The sequence below is a fragment of the Lutra lutra genome, chromosome 1, assembly GCF_902655055.1.
Source record: "Lutra lutra chromosome 1, mLutLut1.2, whole genome shotgun sequence".
Classification (NCBI taxonomy): Eukaryota; Metazoa; Chordata; class Mammalia; order Carnivora; family Mustelidae; genus Lutra; species Lutra lutra.
In genome coordinates this window covers 68,410,362-68,432,198 of record NC_062278.1, presented here as the reverse complement: position 1 = coordinate 68,432,198, position 21,837 = coordinate 68,410,362, and the positions used below count along the sequence as shown (strand labels likewise).

General features: G+C 36.3%; 1 protein-coding gene across 5 annotated transcripts in view; it reads right to left on the bottom strand.

Moving 5' to 3' along the window:
• Nucleotides 1–6,504: 6,504 nt before the first annotated feature.
• STXBP5L (syntaxin binding protein 5L) overlaps nt 6,505–21,837 on the bottom strand; it is a 411,169-nt gene continuing 395,836 nt past the window's right edge. For all 5 annotated transcript variants that reach the window (XM_047726199.1, XM_047726189.1, XM_047726217.1 and 2 more), the window contains 4 exons: nt 18,980–19,145; nt 16,403–16,514; nt 14,301–14,521; nt 6,505–13,739 (listed from right to left, as the gene is read on the bottom strand). In XM_047726199.1, coding sequence (XP_047582155.1) covers nt 13,698–13,739; nt 14,301–14,521; nt 16,403–16,514; nt 18,980–19,145 — 541 coding nt within the window. In that variant the 3' untranslated portion in view covers nt 6,505–13,697. The remainder of the gene's footprint in view (nt 13,740–14,300; nt 14,522–16,402; nt 16,515–18,979; nt 19,146–21,837) is intronic.

Sequence of the window (21,837 nt, the reverse complement as noted above, 5' to 3'; positions counted from 1 at the left end):
TTTCTTTGTTGAACTTCCTTGTTTTGTTCATACATTGTTTTCTTAGTCTTGTTCAGTTGTCTATGTTTTCTGGTAGTTCATTAAACTTCTGTAAGAGGATTATTCTGAATTCTTTTATTTATTTATTTTTTTAAAATAGGCTCCACACTAAGTGTGGAGCCCAATGCAGGGCTTGAACTCATGACCCTGAGATTAAGACCTGAGATGAGATCAAGAATTGGACACTTAACTGACTGAACCACCCATGTGCACCCATTCTGAATTCTTTGATCTCCATTTCTTTATGATTATTAGAGCTTCCCTAGTTTCCTTTGGTGGTGTCATATTTGCCTGATTTTTATGATCCTTGATTCTATTTGCTGGTTTCTGTGCATATGAGTAAGCTGTTTTATTTTTTAAACTTTATGGGTTCACTTTGGTAGAGATAGTTCTTCACCAGTTCACTTGATTTGGTGTTCTGGATGTTTTCAGCTGGTAATGTCCTTGGGCTAGTAGGGCTTATTATCATAGTCTGTATTTGGTCAAGGCCATTGTCCATCTTTTGAGGTCAAAGGGCAAAGAGATCCTGCTCACCAAGAACAGTTGGATAGGACTGATGGTTTGGTTTCCTGCCGTAAAGATATTATATAATAGATTCTGTGGTTGACCAGGTTCTCTGATCAGACTTTCTAGATGATTGGGAGTAGATAATTGTATTCAGCAGCACTTGTGGTTATGAATTAGCTTCACTGTCCTCTCAGGGCACCAGAATGGGCCCCAAGGCCTTCACTGCTCAATGTTTGGGGACCCAAATCAGGCTGGCTGCACACTGAATTTCCTGGCCAGAAAGGTTTTGCTATGCAGATGGAGAAAAACACAATCTGTGGTTTCAAGTGCCACTTTAAGTAAGGCTGTAGGATGGTCTCTGTAGCTTTCCATGTACTTTGTTAGGTCCTCCAGTAGGGAGTGGTGGGGTGATGGTGAAGAGTGTAACAGCAGTAGCTAGGATAGGAATTAATTTCCCTGTCCAGACAGGACCTCATACATGCCCCAAGACTGTTAATTATCTTGTTTGGGAATCATATTAGACAGACCTACATGCTAAGCTCCCTGGACAGATGGGGACACTATCTTGGTTCTGAGCATGGAGAGCTGCTGGTCAGTTTCTTCACTTAAGTGTAATTGTAATCAGAGCCATGGATTGGGTTCCAGAGATTACCAGCTGATACGGCCAAGCTTCCCAGTCTGGAAGAGCAGGGAGCTATGCTCATCAGTGGGCAAGGCTATATTTAGTTCCCCTTCCCAGGCAGGGCTGGAGAGCCAGCTCCAAAGCAGCATCCCAGATGATCTGTTCCAACTTTATGATCAGGAGAGGCTAGGAGCTATACTCAACAGTGAATGAGGCTATGAATTAGCTTCTCTACCTGAATAGAGCATCAGAGCTGCCTCCAACTAGCCTCCCAGGTGTTCTTGTCAGGTTTTCTGGTAGTACAGGGCTGGGAATCACATTCATCAGTGAGTGGGATTATGAATCAGCTCCCCTTAAGGGGTAGAGTGGGGTAATTGGCTCCAAGGCTGACAAGGCTCTTTGTTGCTGACCTGTGCCCCAAATTTCTGTCACACTATGACCACTGGCTTTGCTGTATGGATGAGCAGATCTGCCTGCTGGTTTCTACACTTGAGCATTGCTGGGCTATGTAACTTTCAGATCTTCTGGTCAGGCTTTCTGGATAGGCAGAGCTAGGAGCTACATTGAACAGTGGGTAGGGCTATGACTCAGCATCCCTGTCCAGCAGAAGGGGCCATGTGGGAGATGGGGGCAGACCAGGATCCAGGGCTGGAAAGACTCTTTATTTGAGGTCCAAATCAAGCAAACCTGCACCCTGCCAAGTTCCCTGGTCAGACTATACCACTGTCTTGGCTCTGCAGATAAACATAGATATTGTTTGTGACTTCTCCTTGGATGCTCTAAGTGAGACCTTGGTCTGCCAAGATCCAAGTACTGGTTATTGCAAGTCTCTCCCTCCTTCTCTGTCAGTCTGATTTCCAGCGGTCAAGCCCTACAGTTTCCCCCAAGATCCCCTTGGGGCAAGACTGGAGTAGGACTCCCAAGAAGGGATTCATCATGTTAGGGGAACAGGATGTTCACCCTGGATTCTGATCCCATTGGAGAAACCATAAGCTTGGGGAGATTTCTTAGTGTCATGCTATGCTGATATGGGAGAGAGGCAGTGTAGTCAGTGTAGCCACTCCTTTTACCCTTCTAATGTGGTCTATCTCAGTCTCCTTGGTCCAGGGGGATGCTTCAGTCTAACCCTGTGTTCTAGGATTTTTCCCATTGGTGTCTTATCTGTGTATGGTTGTTAGTTGTTCTTGTGAGGGGATATGAAGCTGGGAATGATCATGTCACCAACTTAGTGATGCCATTCTTCAATTTGTGTTGCTTTAAGCTGGTAAGTTTGTAGTAATTTGTTGTAGCACTAATAGGACTCTAACACATGCATCATGAGTTACAAGATACATCACTTCTTTCAAAGTTTGTCCATGATTTGTTGCTACACAACTGTCATTGATTTTAGGCGCAAACAGTAAAACATGTAGCAGCGCTGACTCTTGGTTTCCCAGTATTAAATTCATGTGATGTTTTACAAAAATGGGTAATCAAAAGAGGAAATTCAAATTGTCTAATCAAGATGTAAGAGAAATGAAAAATGACAATACTAGAAGTGAAATTCAAATCAAACAGAGTTATAGAAGAAATAGCTCACTAGAAATATTGATATTGATGGTACTCAAGATACTCTGGATGTTTAATGTAAAAAATTTAGTGACAAAAGGGATGAAGATGTCCTAGAGGAAGTGATAGCAGCAAAAAACATCATTATTTATTAACCTATAAATTTACTATAATTTCATTGAAAGTCTCAAGAGGACTTTTTATTCTATTTTATTTTATTTTAAGATTTTTATTTATTTATTTGACAGACAGAGATCACAAGTAGGCAGAGATGCAGGCAGAGAGAGAGGAGGAAGCAGGCTTCCTGCTGAGCAAAGAGCCTGATGTGGGGCTCGATCCCAGGACGTTGGGATCATGACCTGAGCCAAAGGCAGAGGCTTTAACCCACTGAGCCACCCAGGTGCCCCTCAAGAGGACTTTTTAAAAAAATAGGTGATATTCTAAAACTTTGAGAAATAAAATCAATATCTATCAAACTTGAAAAGGATCAAATATATCTATCAGATATTAAGACAGATTATAAAGATAAGGTAATTTAATAGTTTGATATGGACACAGTAATAGACAAATAATTACTAGGGCAGACTAAAGAATTTAGAAAACAGACATTTATGTATATGGAAAATTAAGATGTCATTTGAAATTAGTGATAAAAGGATATCATTCAAAAAAAGGGGTATACTGATATGTTATCCATTTCTTAAAATATCAACTTAGATCTCTATTTTAAAACTCCAGATGGATTAAAAAGTGTAAGTATAAAAATAAAACTATGAAATTAATAAAACTAAGAGGTTATGAGTTATTATTTTACAGACCTAAAGACCTCTAAACAAAGTTAAAAGGCATAAAACTAAAAGAATATAAAACTTGATTACGTTAAAAGAAAATCCGCAGTATGAAAAAAGAATGGCAGACATCTAAGACAGAGCAGTCTAATCCAGGGCCAGGGCATGAGAACCCGAAAGGTATCCATAGCTTCGATGAGGCTGAATTAACAAGTGAAGACCATAGGGCCCTCCTCCAAACAGGAGAGAAGCCACACATTCACTAATTGTACTTCAGTACAAATCAGTGAAAGGTGCTCAAGTGTGTAGACCAGACCAGCCACTATTATAGCATGAATGATGGAGGACTCACAGGGAAGCACAAGAACCACCACCCCTTCCCTTGCCATGAGGTCACAATGAGCCTTCCTCCAAACCAGGAAGCCTATCTTGCTAAAAGGAAAGGGAGAAATTATCTGAATGGCCTTTAGGAAGACTCAAGGAAAAATCAGTTATAGAAAACAAATAGGCTACATTAATTTCCAGGGCTGGAATAAAAACAAATAATAGAAAAGTGACCTATAATAAAGAGTCTGACTCCATTTTTTACCGTTTGCTGACACGTTTTAGGTCTCACCGTATCTTCCCCTCTGCCCCATATCTGGGTAAGCTGAGAAGCAGGACTGGATGCTCCCTTCTTTATTGTGCAAACTCCTTCCTGTAAATCCTGCACACAAAATTTGCCAGCCTGTCTTTTTTCCTTATTCTCTGAAGCTATTTTTGGCCAGTTTGGGAGCTATGGATCTTCTCAGAAACCTTGATTTTTCATACACTCTTAGGGTGTGTGTGGTGGATCAGTTTCAACATCCAAACCAAATGTTGGGTGGGATATCTAGTCTTCTGTAGGATGGCCACAACATAACTATTCAGAGGATGTAGTTAGAAATTATAAACAGGTCATAGAAGACAGAATAAGTGTGTTTGATTAAACATTAAAAGGTATTCAATTTCACTAATCAGGGAAATTTAAAAAAGCCAATAAGATCCCATTTTAGATTGTGAAACAACCTTTTAGATTATGAAAAAATTAGATTAATATTGCGATTAGGTGAAGATGTAGGGAAACAGTAATTTTTGTATACTGGTGAAGAATTAGCAACATCTATTTGCCAGGTTTGATTGAGTATGAACTTTGACTTAATTCCATAATATATTCCCTAGAGAACTGCTTGCAGATATGCAAAATACATGTGCAACAATATTTATTGCAGTCTTATTTGTAATATCCAGGGACTGGAAAATATCTAAATGTTTACTAGTAGAGGAATGGTAAGAAATTATGCTTTATGGATACCATAGAATAATATGTTAAAAAGGCTAAGTGATATTTATAAATATTGATGGTAGAAAGTTATCTAAGACATAAGAGGTACATGAGTAAGCAAGTTGCAGCATAGAAGAATATTTGGAAGAAAAAAAACTAGTAACTGAATAGAAAAGGGTAGGAGGTAACTGAGGGAAACTTTCACTTTATTTTGTCTTTATTATTTGGTGTGATTATAAATATATATATTCATGTATTATTTGAGTAATTAAAGCACATTTTTTTTATTGTCTTTCATTCCCTGATGTTTTAATTTATTTAAAAAAATTTTTTTTATAAACATATATTTTTATCCCCAGGGGTACAGGTCTGCGAATTGCCAGGTTTACACACTTCACAGCACTCACCATAGCACATACCCTCCCCAATATCCATAACCCCACCCCCCCCTCCTAAAGCACATTTTTAAAAGAAAAATTTAAAAAAATGGTTGGCTTCCCAAACTGTCTTAAAAAACTACTCTAAACCCACAAAGCAGTTGTCCATTTACTATGAAAGGTAGATGACAATGTCATTGAAATGCAAGTAATTCGACAAAATTGAAAGCATTTTATTTTTATAATTTTATTTTGAAGTAATTTCAAATGTAAGTAAAAGTTTCAAGAATAGTACCAAGAATCCCACAAGTGAATTTTGTGAATTGCTGCAATTATGCTTTTAGAGTAAAAAGGTCCAGTCCAAGATCACATGTTATAGGCAGTTGTCATGACTCTCTGGTCTCCTAAATCTTAAATCCATCTTTCCTTGACTTTCATGACTTTGATAATTTTAAATACAGGGCAGTCATTTTATAGAATGTCTGTCAATTGGATATTGTCCAATATTTCCTCATGGGTAGACCTGGGTTGTGTATTTTCGGCAGAATTATTACAGAGGTGATGTCTTCTTATTGCATGCTGTCAGATGACACATAATGTTGATTTGTTCCCTTACTGGTGGTGGTAACTTAGATCACTTGTTTAAAATAGTGTCTACCAGGGTGCCTGGATGGCTCAGTGGGTTAATCCTCTGCCTTCAGCTCAGTTCATGATCTCAGGGTCCTGGGATTGAGCCCTACATTGGGCTCTCTGTTTGGTGGGGAGCCTTCTTCCCCCTCTCTCTCTGACTGCTTCTTTGCCTACTTGTGGTCTCTCTCTGTCAAATCAATAAATAAAATCTTAAAAAAAATGTGTCTACCAGGTTTCTGTAGTTTAAAATTTTTTTTTTTTGATTAACAAGTAGTTTTTGTGAAGATACTTTGGGACTATGTAAGTATCTTGTTCTTTCATTCCATTTTAACCCAGGAGTTTTAGCATTCATTAGTTTATTGCCCCTAATTTCTACAGTGACTGACAGAGTAATTTAAAAATTCTATCCACTTGATTGGTGGACATTCTATTGTAAGGATGAGCTTTCCCTTCTCCTAATTAATTAATTAACATCAGTGTAGACTCATGGTTAGCTTTTTTTTTTTTTGAAGATTTATTAATTTATTTGAGAGTTAGTGAGAGAGAGCATGAGAGGGGAGAAGGTCAGAGGGAGAAGGAGACTCCCCTTGGAGCTGGGAGCCCAATGCGGGACTTGATCCTGAGACTCTGGGATCATGACCTGAGCTGAAGGCAGTTACTCAACCACCTGAACCACCCAGGCTCCCCATGGTTAGCTATTTTATTCAATTACTATTATTACTTTTGATAATCAAATTATCCTTGATTTGACCTGTGTGGGCCCTTTCAAGCTAGTTTCTGTGTCCTTTGGACACATTCCCACCATTCTTTGAATATTTTATTTTCTGGAATAAAAATATATAGTCCAGCCTTGAAACCAGCTATTTCTTGACAATCAAAATCCAAGCATTTTTTGGTTTTGGGGTTGTGTTCCCAGTCCTCTTAGCATTCAGAAATAGAATATGTCTTTGTGAACAACACGCACGTCATGGATATGTGTGTATCTATGTATTCACATAAAACTTACACCGATAGTTCCAATTCTAATCCAATAATAGAGGATTTATTCTCACATTCCTTTTTATTTGTACTTCTCCATCAGTGAGAAACCTGGATCCTGTATCCTCAAGATAGTCACTTAATTAATTGTTCAGTCCCTAATCTGCTAACCTGCTAGGTTACCTTCTGCGCTGCTCCGGTGCCTCTTTCTCGCAGGCCATCATCATTGACTGCCTGAGCACTGACTGTAGGTCAGCTGCCTCACTCCAGCTCTGTCCTCTGGGCAGTCACACTCACCCTGCTACTATGCACTCTTTGCACGGGGCTGCCACCCACAACTTGCTTAGGTTGATTGACTTTTGGGCTGAATGAATGGAAAAATAGGAAAGGAGGAAAGAAGGGGTGAGGAGAAGGAAGGAAGGAAGTCATATCAGTATTTTAAATACTGAATTAGGTATGTGAAGCCTGAGTGATTGTTGTTTGAAGAAAGTAAGGATACTTTTGAGAAAATTCTGAAGAGAAGACTGAACATTTGGCTTTTAAAGGGTCTGTTTTTACATTTGCACTTTTGATTGAGAAACATTTCTTAGCCTCAGATTGGTTGGTTGTTTTTTTGTTTGTTTATTTTATATGGAACCAAAACTAGGAGGGAAGTTGTGGTGATGGGAAAATCTTCTTGAGATAATTAGCATTTGGTAGAATAAGCGTAACTGGCTAAGGCCGCAGTATAGGTAAATACAAAGAAAGTGTCTGAAGAGGAATTAACTGTGCAGATGAAAGCCAGGTGAGCAATGTCTTTCTGGGGGACTTTTGGAGGTTGTGGGGTTAACGAGTGTTCATTATAACCACTAGGAAGTGATATAAGCTCATAATGGTTTATGTTTTTTGCCTGGATGGGATTAAAGCCTGAGCTTTAAAGGAGTCAAGAAGTAAGGTATGAATATTGGGTTTGTAAGTATATCTTACTCAGTCTCCGATTTTTACTCTGTACCCTCACCAAACTTAGTTTTACTTGTAATTCACCAAAGGCCTAATTCACCAAAGGTCTAATCAATCAACATGCTCAAATATTGTCTGTAAAAACATCCATAAAAAAGTTACACAACTCCCCAGTTTGAAATCTGGAGAATATACTCTAGCAAAATCTGTGATTCTAGAGAACTTGTGTTTCATCTTTTCTTTCTGTTTTTTTTACTTCAGACAAATGTGTTGTACATCATTCCCCCACCCACCTCTCTGCCTTTTAAAAACAAGTATACTTTCAAAACCATGGTTCATAGTGTTGCAGATGAAAATCTTCCCTCTGCCCATATTTAATCTTGGTAAAATGTTTAGTGGTGCATGACATCATAACATAAGAGCATCTATGTACAAACATATACAATTTTATTGATATCTCTACAGACTACAAGAATTTTAAGTATAGTCACAATTGCTGAGTGCAACAGAAAAATAGTAATTTGTCATTTTCTGAAAAGATGCAAAAATTCTGAAGATGAAAGAAAGATACATCAATGATGTTATCTGTTTCTTATTTCCTAGAATAAAACATCACATAATTAAGTACTAAAAATTACAGGTTATTAGAGATTTTGATTCTGTGTATACTTGTCCATGACCACCACCTAGTTTATTTTCTGGCTTTGCAGTTGAGAAGCACAGGCCAATACCAGAGGGGAGCAGTAAGAGAAGAGAAAACTCTCACATTTTCTCATTGAGGATTATTGCCTTGGATAGGCAGACTCTCCTTTTTTGAAGGTGAAAACAGTCTCTCAGGGTGCTGGAGGCCAGATAATGAGTTACAGACACTCTTCCTCCTTTAAACACATATCCAATAACTAAGAAAAAAAATCCAAGTGTCCCTGGGAGCTAAGACAACAATCAAAAAGGAACTGCTATTCTTCCTTCTTGCTAAGATCAAGTCCAATAAAATATGCTATGGCAGAACAGGTACCTAGTACCCATGTTTCCTCCAAATGAAGAATGAATAATAAATTTGGGCCTGATTTAATAAATGATTATTTTAATTTCCACTATCCAACTATTAAGGATTAGTTTTCCATTTAGCTTTACATGCTGTTGAGTTTCTTATATTTCTTCTGGTGTCTTGTGATGTCACATGTATAAGACAATCAAAACCTAGATGTTTGAATTGGAATAATGGCGAAGTCACATGGGAGAAAACCACAAAGACAGAATTATTATAAGTCAGTGGGGCACTGCCTGGTCAGAAATTTGCACAGAACATTTATTTTGGGTTACAACACAATAGTTCTCCATCCAGACAATACTGTATCTCTTGCATCTTGACTTCCGCAACTCCTCAGAAGTGGGGTTTGGATACCAGCCAAGGTAGACAAATGTGTCTTCCTTAATCAGCCATAAAGCTGTGTTTATCAGTGTTGGTTGACACTGGAACCATGTTGGGGGCTTTCAAAAATAACAATGTTTGGTTCCCACTCCAAGAGATTTTGATATAATTGGGATTTTAAAAACTCCTTAGGTGATTTGCATGTACAGACAAGGTTGAGAATCAGTTCCCTACATAAATATATAAATCAAAGCAGCCATCTGTGCCTCTGGTTTCTCATCAAAACCTCTTCCACTTAACTCTGGTTCCCGTGTCCCTCCCCATCCCAATCTTCTTGCACCAAATTGGCACTTCCTCTTACTTTCCAAAGTCAGACATTATCTTCTGCATTGTATCCCTTTAGAGCTATGTTATAGGCAAATATGTACACTAAACTTGCTACACAACAACCATACTCCCTGAAATGGTGCCATCCAGAAAACATAACTTGTTGACAAGTATCTCTGGCACCTGGAACAGAGTGTATTTGAAATAGTATGTAGTCAGTAATGGGGTTGGTGTTACAGAAGACAAAGGTAAGGAAACTGTGAAGGCTACTACTTTTCTCCTGATGCAAAGAGCAAAGCCTGATAGAAATGTCTGAGTCCTTTCGGCATTGCCCTCTCAAAGAAAGTTATAATGTCTTTCTGTAGAGCCAGACTGTAATCACAGATATTCTCCTGGGTTGTCCCAATGATCCTAAACCAAGGAGAGGATTTTTAGCTTACTTTTCTAAACCTTTTTCATTTTTCCCCTCTGCCAAACATTTTATAACCAAGTATTTAAAAGAGCTCATCTTCATCTTCTTCAGCCAACCTTAGGCATAATCTCTCTCTCTCTCTTTTTCTTTCTCTAAGCCCTGGAGATCCCTTGATGCAGATAATAGATAGATGGTATATTTAAAATTGGACACAGAGGTCACATAAAAAGGGACTCCAACAGCAAACTTTTTCCTTTTATAATTCCTTAAGATCTTTGAGGAATAGAAATCTGGATTCTGATTTATTAACTTGAGAATCACTCCAAGGCTATATAAAAGATTTGAAAAATTGTCTTTATGATGAAATTATCAGACAACATCTCTCTCAGTTCTATCACCGTTTTTCCAAAGTTAGATGATGACCCCGATGGTGATTAGGGCACTAAGTCTGAGTCTCAAGTATAGGAAGCAAAGTCAGTAGTACTACTTTTGTAGGGAATTAAAATAAATCATAATCATCCTTCCCTCCAAACACCAAGGTTAATGGATGATTTCATTGTAGGGATTATTGCTCACATTATTAGAATCAGGAAAACAAATACTTCTAGCTTCATTTTGGTGAATAGAGTGCAAAGACCCATTTTCTTCTGGAACATATAAGAAGGGCTTATCTCCTGAGGGAGTCATAGGGAGATAGAGTCAGCTTGGAGACTGTGGTTTACAAGCCTTATCTTCTGATGCCACCATAGTAGATATAATGTAATTTTGATAACAAAGGTTCATTTTCTCTATCATTATCCAAGTTACTAGGAGTATTTTTCTTTTGTTCCAAGATAGAGGCAAGACACTTATAGAGGAGAGATGTAAAGAATTACATGGATCAACAGTACTCATTTTCCAAAGATGATGATGATAAGATGGTGGTGGTGGTTGTGTTGGTGTATGCGCATGCACAAGCATGCTAAGGTCAGTGCAACAGAATAGAAATGTTTAAAGAGAAAAATCACATCCACATCAGATTCTTGTTATTGCTATCTCTTTGAATTATAAAAATAATTCTGATACAGTAAAACCTCATTAATTTGTATTCCACTATCAGGAGTTCAGGAGATGAAGTTACCTTACATTAAGAAAGGGTCTTTAAAAACAACACTGAAAGACATATTTAAACTACTTAAAAGAATTTATTCTTTTCAAGCATTTCAGAAGCACCTGTTTACTTCCACTTGATATGCTAATTCTAAGCATTTGATCTATTCATTAGAGCCAGAGTTTTAAGTGCTTCTGTGAAATGCTATGTTTTTTTGGTGTTTTTCTCTGTATGCTTTAAAATATTCTGTAATTGTTATTTTCCACTGATTTGCATAAGCTTTCTCCAAAATAGGATTTTATTGCATATGAACCACATGTGTAATTTTGGGTATAATAATTTATCTTCTTAAGGTACTGTGCACTTGTGATAATTTAATTTTATGCAGGACATATATATTCACATTTAATCTGTCCTTAAATAATGTAGAAGAGTGGCTCTCAACTGGGAGCAATTTTGGCAATGGTTGGAGATATTTTTGGTTTTCTTCTGGGCTTGCTGCTGGCATCTAGAAGATAGAGGCCAATGATGTTGCTGAACATTCTGCAGTGTAAAGGGCAGTCGCCAATAACAAAGAATTTTCTATTAATAGTGAACTATTAACAAAATATAGAACAAATTAAATCAAATCTTATAGAGGGCTTCAGATATAGTCATCGAAGTTGATGCCACTATGGACTGAATTTAATTGTTCTTAAAAAATATTTTTCTCTAAATGTTTTAAGCTTTTCTTTGAATTATAGAAATGATAAAGTATTTGTACAGAAAATCAGAAAACTGGGTTCTTAAAACTGAGGTATAAATAGTGTACTATAATTTGGGTACCATTGTGTTCTAAATTTTGATCCCAGTTTTCTTTAATATTTTTACTGCATAATTTTATATGCGATGTTTGTATTTTCAAATCAGGTTTGGTTACTCTAAAGCTGTTCTCAGGAGTGGTGCGATTCATGGAGAAGCTTTTTTTGAGAAATTAGGAGAATTCAAGGACTCTGAGAAATGCTTTCCTGATATATATTTTCTGACTTTATCATCTTTGCTCTTCTCAAAATTACTGAGAACATTTAAAGGAAGTGCCACTTCAAAAAAAATACACTAAGAATTAAAAAAATCTAAAAAAAAAAAACCTAAATACTACTTTAGGATACTAAAATAACCTGGACTTCAGAAAAAACGGTGAATTCTTAGGAAACACAAAAATATATCTAGTAAAACCTGGAATAATCAAAATTCATTAAGTCACACACATTTTTTTTTTTTTAATTCTCTTTGAAGGAACAACATATTACAGGATGGGTCGTAGAACCTGCATATATTCATTTTCTATGACTTTTAGTTTCTAGAATCATGTTAAATAATAATAGCAGGTGTCTTTATTTACTTTTGTCTCTAGAGTTCACTGTTATGACAGGTAACTTTTATCATATTAAGGGTATTCCTTACTTCACTTTTAAAAGTGTTTTTAACAAGGAATAGGTGTTTGGTATCTATTGACATAATTTGTGGCTTATATCATTTAGCCCAATGAGTGACAAAATTATTCATTTTGTATCATTAAACTCTCTCTGTATTTCTGTTGCCCATAATGGTGACTAAGGCCAAGATAGCAAAAATACCACATTTTACAAAGATTTTCAATAAGTATTGAACTAAAAAGTATTTACTAATGAAAGCCCTTGTTAATCAGAAATGTAATAAATCAGAATCCCTTTCCCAAAACATTTACTGAGGTTTTACTGAATCATACTAAAGAGAATGACCAGTTTAGTCTGTGAGTGTCAGGCTGCAAGAGCACCTTTGGATTGAAGACACTCCTGGGCTGGAACAGTAATATACTGTGTGATTGGCAGACAAAGATACAAATGGAGCATTAAAAATCTATCCCTCTAGAAACTGAAATCAGAGTGTGTGAAATCAGTTCTCAAAGATAACTGCACTGTTTCTGTAGTCTAGTTTCCCCAAACTTAATCATCAACTCCCCTGCAGAGCACAAGCCAGGCTGAGGTGACCCAACCCTGCATGGTTTATGACTAAAAAATAGCCACTTGTTCTGAAGGTGACAAATGGAAATAGCTGTTAGGAATGACTTACTATCCTGGCAATACTCAATTATGACTCATAATGGTGATGATGTAAAATATTATGGAGAGGCAAACAATCAGACTTCCCATAAGAATTCAATAATGTGCTAGTGTAATGAAAGTTACAGATGAAAAGAAAACTCTAGTTTTCTTTTCTTTTTCTGTTGGGTATGGCAAATGTACTTGAAATACACTGATATCTTCTAATACAGATTTTTTAAATTGTCAGGTGTGGCCCAATTTATAAAAATAGTTTGTCATAATCTTTTATTCTTCTGTCACACATGCTTTTTTTTCTTTCCTCTTAAGATGTTAATTTATCATGCAAAGATTTTTTTTTCATTAAGTGCATTAATGCTTTTGTTTGTACAGGATTTTTTCAAATCAGAAGGACTCCCCATAGTTCCTAAATGTAAATCCTTAGCAAACAACATGCCAAAATGATAGCTCCATTCCACGTTAGGAAAAGGCAAATTCAGCCGTGTCTTGGGATTTTAACCAGGGTTCCAGCCTTTGGGTTGTACAGTGTCTCTAATAAATTTCCCTAATGATAATTTCAGATAGACTGTAATGGAACATTTTGTAGAAGAAACTGGCTTCTAGCAAGTTGAATAGTGATGCTGGGAATAAATTTTGTTTCCCTGAATAATGGTTTCTCAAAGCAGTCACAGCTTCTTTAGAAGTTTAGAATTGGTACCATTTCTTATCCTTATATTTCAGCATTAACTGCAAGAAAAAATAGTCAATAAAATGTTTTTAAAAATCTTTAAAAGTACTAATCAAAGCAAGCTCATATTGAACCAATCATGCAGATCTAAATTTCAAAATTTATAAAATTTCCTTTATTTTTTGAAATAAAGTACATATGAAAAGATTTTTTTAAAAATAATCAATCTGTAAAGACTCAGCTGATTTTTAATGACTGAAGCAGAAAGGAGTGTGTGGGTTCCAGCTTCTAGTACCCCTCCCACCTTTTTTGGTTGAGCGGGGAGGATCATGTAATATACCTAAGCACATTTTTAGTAGCAGATGCATAATATAGACCCAATGTATCAGAACCAATGAATAATTTTCTTTTAGATTATCTCCTAAGGTAAAGAAATATTAATATAGTATTTTAAAACATTTTTCTCCCAAATACTGGGGGAATCATAATACTTATAACAAGATCCAGATTACTCTGGCTCTCACACAGGATTATTTACAGTGGTATTTCTGGGCTTTCTTGTGCAAGGCCCAGTGTTTCAAGTTATTATTGTATGGAGATGCCTATATTAAGCCATTTACCTCATGTGCATGTTTGGAAAATGCTTCTGCACTGGTCATCATGCCTGCAGTCTTCTCCTCCAGCTCTCCTAGCCTCTGTCCTCTCTCATCAAGTGCGATCCGAGCGCGTGTCAGCTCTCCCATCACCCCTCCGGCAGCACCTTTCATGCCTTCTATACCACCTGGTCCGGGAATGTGTTGTGCAAGGCTGCGAGATGCTCTTCCCGCTGAAGCTTCCCCAACTGGGGATTCAAGCCATAGCAATTTAAGACATATTGTCAGTAATTCAAGTAATTAGGATGAAGTTTATCACCAAAACACTTACCTTAAATTCTGTCATAATTCTCACTGAGGGAGAGAGAGACATATTTGGTCCTATCATGGATGTATGTTTGGAGATGCTGGCTTTTACCCACGAAAATGTCTGCGAAGGAGTCTGATACTGTGAAGTAACCGTATTTTTACTGCCTGTCTTTGTGTATATGTATGTGGATTCCATGCAATATGGCATTGCATTTCTTCTATGGCATTGCATTTCTTGACATTGCTGAATTGGGATGCTCACAATATATGTGATCTCATATTTAACCCATATCAGGGTCTGTTCCAAACTTAGGTCTGTTCATTTGTTTAAATTTCTGCCCAAGTCTTCATTCTTAACATCTCTCTTCATCTTGCTGTCATCCTTTGTAGGCCTCAGTTGTTGTTCCTGTTTTAAGATATGTGTGTGTGGGGGGAGTAAATACTAGAGAACAGGGAGTGCATGATGGACATTAGTATACATATGTTGAAATTTTGTTACTTTATAAAAGAATAAAAATTTCCCTGTCATTTACAAAGTTCAGTTTAATTTCAATGATTTTTTTGGGAAGTTTTTATTGAAAGACAGCTATCTTGGTAGAAATTTAGTGAGCATTCTCAAGGATGTAATATTAGAAATAATATCAAAAGGTTTTTTTTTTTTAAAGATTTTATTTATTTATTTGAAAGAGAGGCAGTGAGAGAGAGCATGAGCGAGGAGAAGGTCAGAGGGAGAAGCAGACTCCCCGTGGAGCTGGGAGCCTGATGCGGGACTCGATCCCGGGACTCCGAGATCATGACCTGAGCCGAAAGCAGTCGTCCAACCAACTGAGCCACCCAGGTGTCCCAAAAGGTATTTTTTTTAAAAAAAGAGTCTAATTGAGCTATAATTCACATACTTTATATACACAAAGTGTATAACTCGGTGGTTTTAGTGTGCTGACAGAGCTGTGCAAATTTTATCTATCTAATTTTAAAACATTTTCATTAATCCAAAATAAAACTCTGTGCCCATTAGCAGTCACTCCCCCTCCCAACTTGCCCCAGTGCTTGGCAACCACTAATCTACTTTCCGTCTCTATGGATTTGCCTATTCTGGACATTTCATATAAATGGAATCATACAATATGTGGCCTTGTTTCCTTCTTTAATTTAGCATGATGTCTTCAAGTTTCATCCCTGTTGTAGCATGTATCAAATTTCATTTCTTTTTATGGCTGAGTAGTAGTCCATCATATGGAGGCACCTAGATCTTTTGCGTAGTTAAAAGTTCAAGGGAAAAGGAATTTTGATCTGCAGGACCAAATAGGGTTGAGATATTCTGGGAAATAGATTCTTTCTGAAAATGTTCTCTAGTGTCTTTCTACTCTTTTTTGATTATTCATCGAGTTTACTGGAAGAATTTTAATTTATTCTGTAGCATTGATAAACTTTGTGCTCTGAATAAAGAATCTGCTTCCCAGCAGTTGTTAAAGGCAGGAGGATTCATAAACATTTTTTCCAGAATTTAGCAACTACCTTCGCCTTGCCTTGCAGGTATGATCTATTTGCAAATGGTGTATTTATTAGCTTACTCATTATTTGTTTGAACGGCATGTACTGTTTTTTGTTAAACTATTTCCTAATACAAAGAAACTGATTTTATTCATGTTTGGAAAAAAAAATAATTTTCATGGTATAGAAGCAAAAAAAAAAACAAAAACCCTAGTCTAGAATTTGAAACTGCCTATTACATTAAGTTACACACACACACACACACACACACACACACACACAGAAATAGGTCTTCTGTGGTACAGTTTCATAATCAGGAGTTTACTCACAGAGCTCTTCTCTGTCAAATGTTTGTCCACTTCCACCAAACAGTCCCTTGAGAAAGCCTCTGTTTTGAGCTTCTGGTGTCTCTATGGGAGTAAACAAATCTCCTAGCATGTCCTGTATCAAATTCAAACAAAAAAGCATTAGAATAACTAAAAATAAAGTGATAGAAAAAAGATAACACTATACTATGTTAAAGCACAATGAAAAGATAGTCTGCTTTCCATATATTTTCCTGGCAATTTTTGCTTTGTTCCCAGTTTTATTTCTGGCATTTCTTTCTCCACTTCCTTTTCCTTTCCTTCTCTAATAACTGGAGTCTGAAAATTTTCATTTTTCTGCCCTGTTCTTTTCTCCCCTTTACAGTTAGAAAAGTTGAGAAGCTAATATATTTACCTTAGGATTAATTTCCACCTGGTCAATTACTCCCAATCTGGATTTCAGATACATTTTCAATTACAATAGCTTCTTTCCTGTCTTAACCCCCTTCCCTGAACCAAGCACAGACCACACTATGAAGAGGGAAGCCTTTGGTAATATGTGGAGAACATTTGTATTTATTTTTGTATGAAGTACATAACTAGGAAATGGTTCAAGACAAACGAGTCAAAATAGCTCCTGCATAGTGAGATACAATTGTTTTCAGTATTTGATGTGTTTTAGAATGACTGGAAAAATACCTTGTTAGAAATACAGGTGCTTGGGCTTCATTCCTCACATACTGAATCAGAATCTACATAGATGTGTTCTGGTTATCTATATTTTAAATGCTCTCCATGTCTTTCTGAAGCAGACTAAAATTTGAGAACCACTGGTGTGGAGGAAGAAATGTGAGCCAAAAGTCTGGAGATCTGTGACCTAATATCAGTTTGTCTATGAACCTGCAGCCTGACATTCTTTATCCTCTTCCTCTCACCTCTACTCACCAGACCTGAGCTCTTCCTCCTGGATCCCTTCTATTTAAAAAATGGCAGCGGTATCGACTTAGCCAGAAACCCAGGAATCATTATTAATTCCTTCCTTTCCCTCACTGCTACATCTAAGAACCTAAGAACCTTCCATCTAAGAACTAATTGATTACACTTTATAGCTATTGAATATGCTAACTTTTCTCCATTCTCACTGCTGGCTGCCTTATTTTAAGACACTTGTTTTTGGCCTTAATTATTAAAAAAAAAAAACCCTCCTGATTGTTCTCCCTCATTCCTCGAAACCATATGCAACCAGAATATTAGTTTTCATAAACCAATCTGTTAAACCTATTTAATGACTTCCTATTGCCCTTGGGATAAATGCCAGATTCCTTAGGCTCATATAAGGTGCTCCAAGATCTGCTCTGGAATAATTCTCCAGCATTATCCCTCCATCCTTTTCACTAACTCTGCACTTTGTTGGCAGTTTCCTGAACCCCCCGGGGTTTTGCACGCAACTACTCTGCTGGGAATATCATTACTTTTCCCATTCCCAGCCATCCATTTTTATGGACAACTGCTACTCAGCCCTTACAACTCTTTCTAACCAGCCATCCCTGCTGTCCCATCAACCCAGGGGACCCTCTTCCATGTCTCTCTAGTGCTGACACAGCCACATATAGGCAGTCTCTTCCACAAAGTGCTATAGTTGTCTGTTTACTTAGTTCCCTTCACATTAACGGGTAGGGAGTCGTATCTTGTTTTATCACTGTATTTTATCATATGCCAAGTACCAGATATACATTAACAACTCAATAAGTATTTGTTGAATAACTATAATAATTAAGTTATTATTTATTTTTAAAATATACTATGTTCTAGGCACTATGTTCAGCATTTTTACTTAATTCTCAGTGATGCTCCAAGATAGAGCATACAGGGTGTTAAGTAAAATGCCCAAAGTTATACAAGTGGGCAGAATACAACTGAAATAGTTCAGAACTTATACTCTCAACCTCTGTATTAAAATGGGTGAGTTTTAGTTTTCTTCTTTGTAAAATAAGGGGGTTGAACCAATTAAGTCTCTAAGATGCTCTTTTAAAATTTTGTAACTGGTTGTCCAAGGTTAGATAGGCATTTATATTTATTCTGTTTCAAGGTTCTGCTTACTTCTATGATAAAAGAAAAATGCGCAATTCTAACCTACAGGAAGTGTATTTGTTCTGTATGTCTCTTAATCAAAATTTAGATTTCTTAAAATAAAGTTCATGAGCTCTCTAAATTGTATGCAGAATTTTTGTGTGTACATGCATATTCCCCACCTTAGAAGGAAAGAGTTTATAATTTTTTTTTTGAGAGAGAGAGTTTATAATCTTACAGAGGATTCTCCATAGGCAAAAAAAAAAAAAAAAGAATAAAATGAACAAACAAAAAAATCACCCATTAATGTGTATGATCTTCACGTTCTCCTTCTCACTTTCCCTTTTTCTCTCTTACTTTTTCTAGACCCATATTAAACTTGACAGGATCACAATGATGAATATATATTCAAAACATATTCTAGGGAAGGCATGTTTATTGCCTTGCCCTGTAATATTTTGGCTTTTAGATATCTCTCTCATTCTCTTTTTACAACCACGTCCAATGTTTTCATAAATGTGCCTGACTTACCTGTAGATTATCACACATCTCTTGGCTGTATGTTAAACGCTGAATTTCAGTAGGAGAGACGAGGTATAATGCCTGGCCTTCATTGGTAAAACAAAATGTCCGTGCTATCCTCATGTCTGTCAGTGGCAAATAATTAACATCCAACATTGGGCGAAGACTAGGTAGGCTGAATGGAAAAAAGCAAATCCACATTTCATATTTAAGTTGTTAGAAGCTTTAATTTCTGTGTAAAATGTGCAGACTCTTACATAAAAAATTATTTTTATACCACTATTTTATGGTTGTTTCTTTTTATTCTCTTGAAGTCTCAGTGTAAAAAAACAAAAAACAAAAAACAAACAAACTAGACTCATATAAAATCACATATACACAAAAAAATCATGGGCCCAGTTCTTTATCTTAATCCACACAGATATTTAGCAGATATCCTTGAAGGTTGGATTAATTGTAGTGGCCAGCAATTTCAGGATATATTTTGCAACATTTCACAAATTCCTACAATATGGTTATAGTCTTCGATTATGGCAAAAACACCATAACTAGAAATGGCTGGCTACATACTTGGCCTACTATCTCCCTTCAAGGCAAAACTCCTGAGTCTGAGGAAGTTATGCACTAATGGACATGTGGAATGGATCCAGTTCACTGTGCCCAGCAATGGAGTGGCTTTGCTCCCCATTCCTCTACTCCCTCTATACATAGGATGTGAAAATTACCTATCACTTCACCTGGGCTGAAGGCATGATTAATAAATAATCATGCTTGAGGTTATATGGGAATGAGAATAAGTTACAGGTAATAGATCAGAATTTGCATAGCCAAAGGAATACCACTCATCTCAAGTGTTTTACCAAATGGCTATAGTCTTATGCTAATGTTGTAGCCCATGATTTTGCTTAAATACTTATTAGAATGTCCCCTTGGATGCTGCCATGAGCCAGTTTTGCAAAATACCAAAGAAAATTAATCTCACTGCTTTTAGATCACACCTCTAATGCCAAAAGGGGAAAAATCTGCAAACTTGTCATTAAATTTCAAACTTTAAATTCATGGAACTGATTTTGATGTGTATAATAATTTTAAATTATCCCAGTTAATAAAACCAGTACTTTGAAAAAAAAGTTATAACAAATAACTTGAATAAAAGTACTGATTTCTCTTATGAAAATAGTTTATAATTACAAGTTAAGCCTTTGAACTTCATAATATAAAATGGGACCTGAAATCTGTGCAATTTCCATGAGGTTCTAGCACCAAATCATCCAATATGGTAGCCATTAGGCATATATGGTCATTGAGCAGTTGATATGTGTTTTGTGTGAACTGAGGTGTTCTGTAAATGTAAATTATATACTGGATTTCAAAGACTTATATGTTATGGCATTTCAAGTAATTAAGGTCTCTAAGATATGAGTCCAAAACAAACCCCGTTAAACCATGATAGATTCAGTCAAATAAATGAGTAGCAATGGGGAAGGGATGTCAATAGACTTTTCTGATAAACTACATTATTTATGTAGCATAATAAAAGTAAGCCAAGAAAACAAAAATGGTATAATTATTTTAGGGAGTAATTCAATTGCAAAAGACTAGGAACCAAATAATTTTATTATATGTGTTGCCTAAGCAGGGATGGAACTAAGTGATTTTAAAGCTGAAAAATAGATGTTTTTTCTGTGCAGGGGACATTTTATAAGGAAATAGTTCACAAAACTAACAATGATTCTCACTAAATATGACTGTCACAGCCCAGTCTGAGAACTCATTTATAGATAAGCCTCTAGTATCACTTTCTACTATTTTCTAGGTCTGGGTACATTAGAATATAGATAATCATTAGCTACCCGCCAACTATCAGAAAAGTAGGACTTGAGAAGAATGGACTCAGTAAAGTTCATTTCTGATAGGATTTGGGAAGATCTAGGAAAATAATAACTCTCCTGTTGCTATGACTCCTGTTGGTTTTTAAACTATTGTTTGTCATTTCTCAAGAAATTTCCCTCCTCGAAGTGTCACTGGTAGCACATATTTATTTAAATGCAAATCAATTTTCAGATATACCCAAAATCATTTGAGAAAACAAGACACACTAAAATTTTGCAAAAATAAGGTAATCACTATCAAGCCAAAAATCTCAACTGTGACAATAGTTTAATGTCTTTTAATTTAAAATAAAAATTTGGAGTGACTAAATGGGAGCTTAGGGGACAGGAGGATATGTGTGATATACATCTTTTTCCCTCTTGAAACGAAGGCATTCTAGGAGTTAAGTCATCATTTTCAAACAAGACTGGAATGATTTCCATGACAAATAACCAAAAAACAATTTGAGAAAAAGAAATCAGGTAAGAAGAGAAAGAACCAGAAATATCTAAGAGAATGAGAAGACAGTAAATGATTGTTTTTATTATTATTTTTTTAAAACTTTAACTACTTTTCTTTGGATTACAAATATACTCATGTGTCCCCTATTAAAGAAAATAAAACAGTAAAAACACTCTTGAAAACCTAGTCTTGCTCTTGAACAACTTTCTTGTTTCTCATCACTTTTTTTAACCAAAAAATTTCCTGAAACAATACTCTATACTGGGGGTTGGCAAACTTATATTAAAGTGCCAGCTTGTAAATATTGTAGGCTTTGCAGGTCACTGGGTCTCTCTTACATCTACTCAACTCTGCCTTTTTATGCAAAAGCAGCCAGACATTAGGTAAGCAAATGGGTGTGGCTGGGTTCCAAAAAACCCTTTATTTATGGACATTGAAATTTGAATTTCATATATTTTTCACATATTATGAAATATTATCTGATTTTTTTCAACGTTTTAAAATTTAAAATCCATTCTTACCTTGGAGCCTGT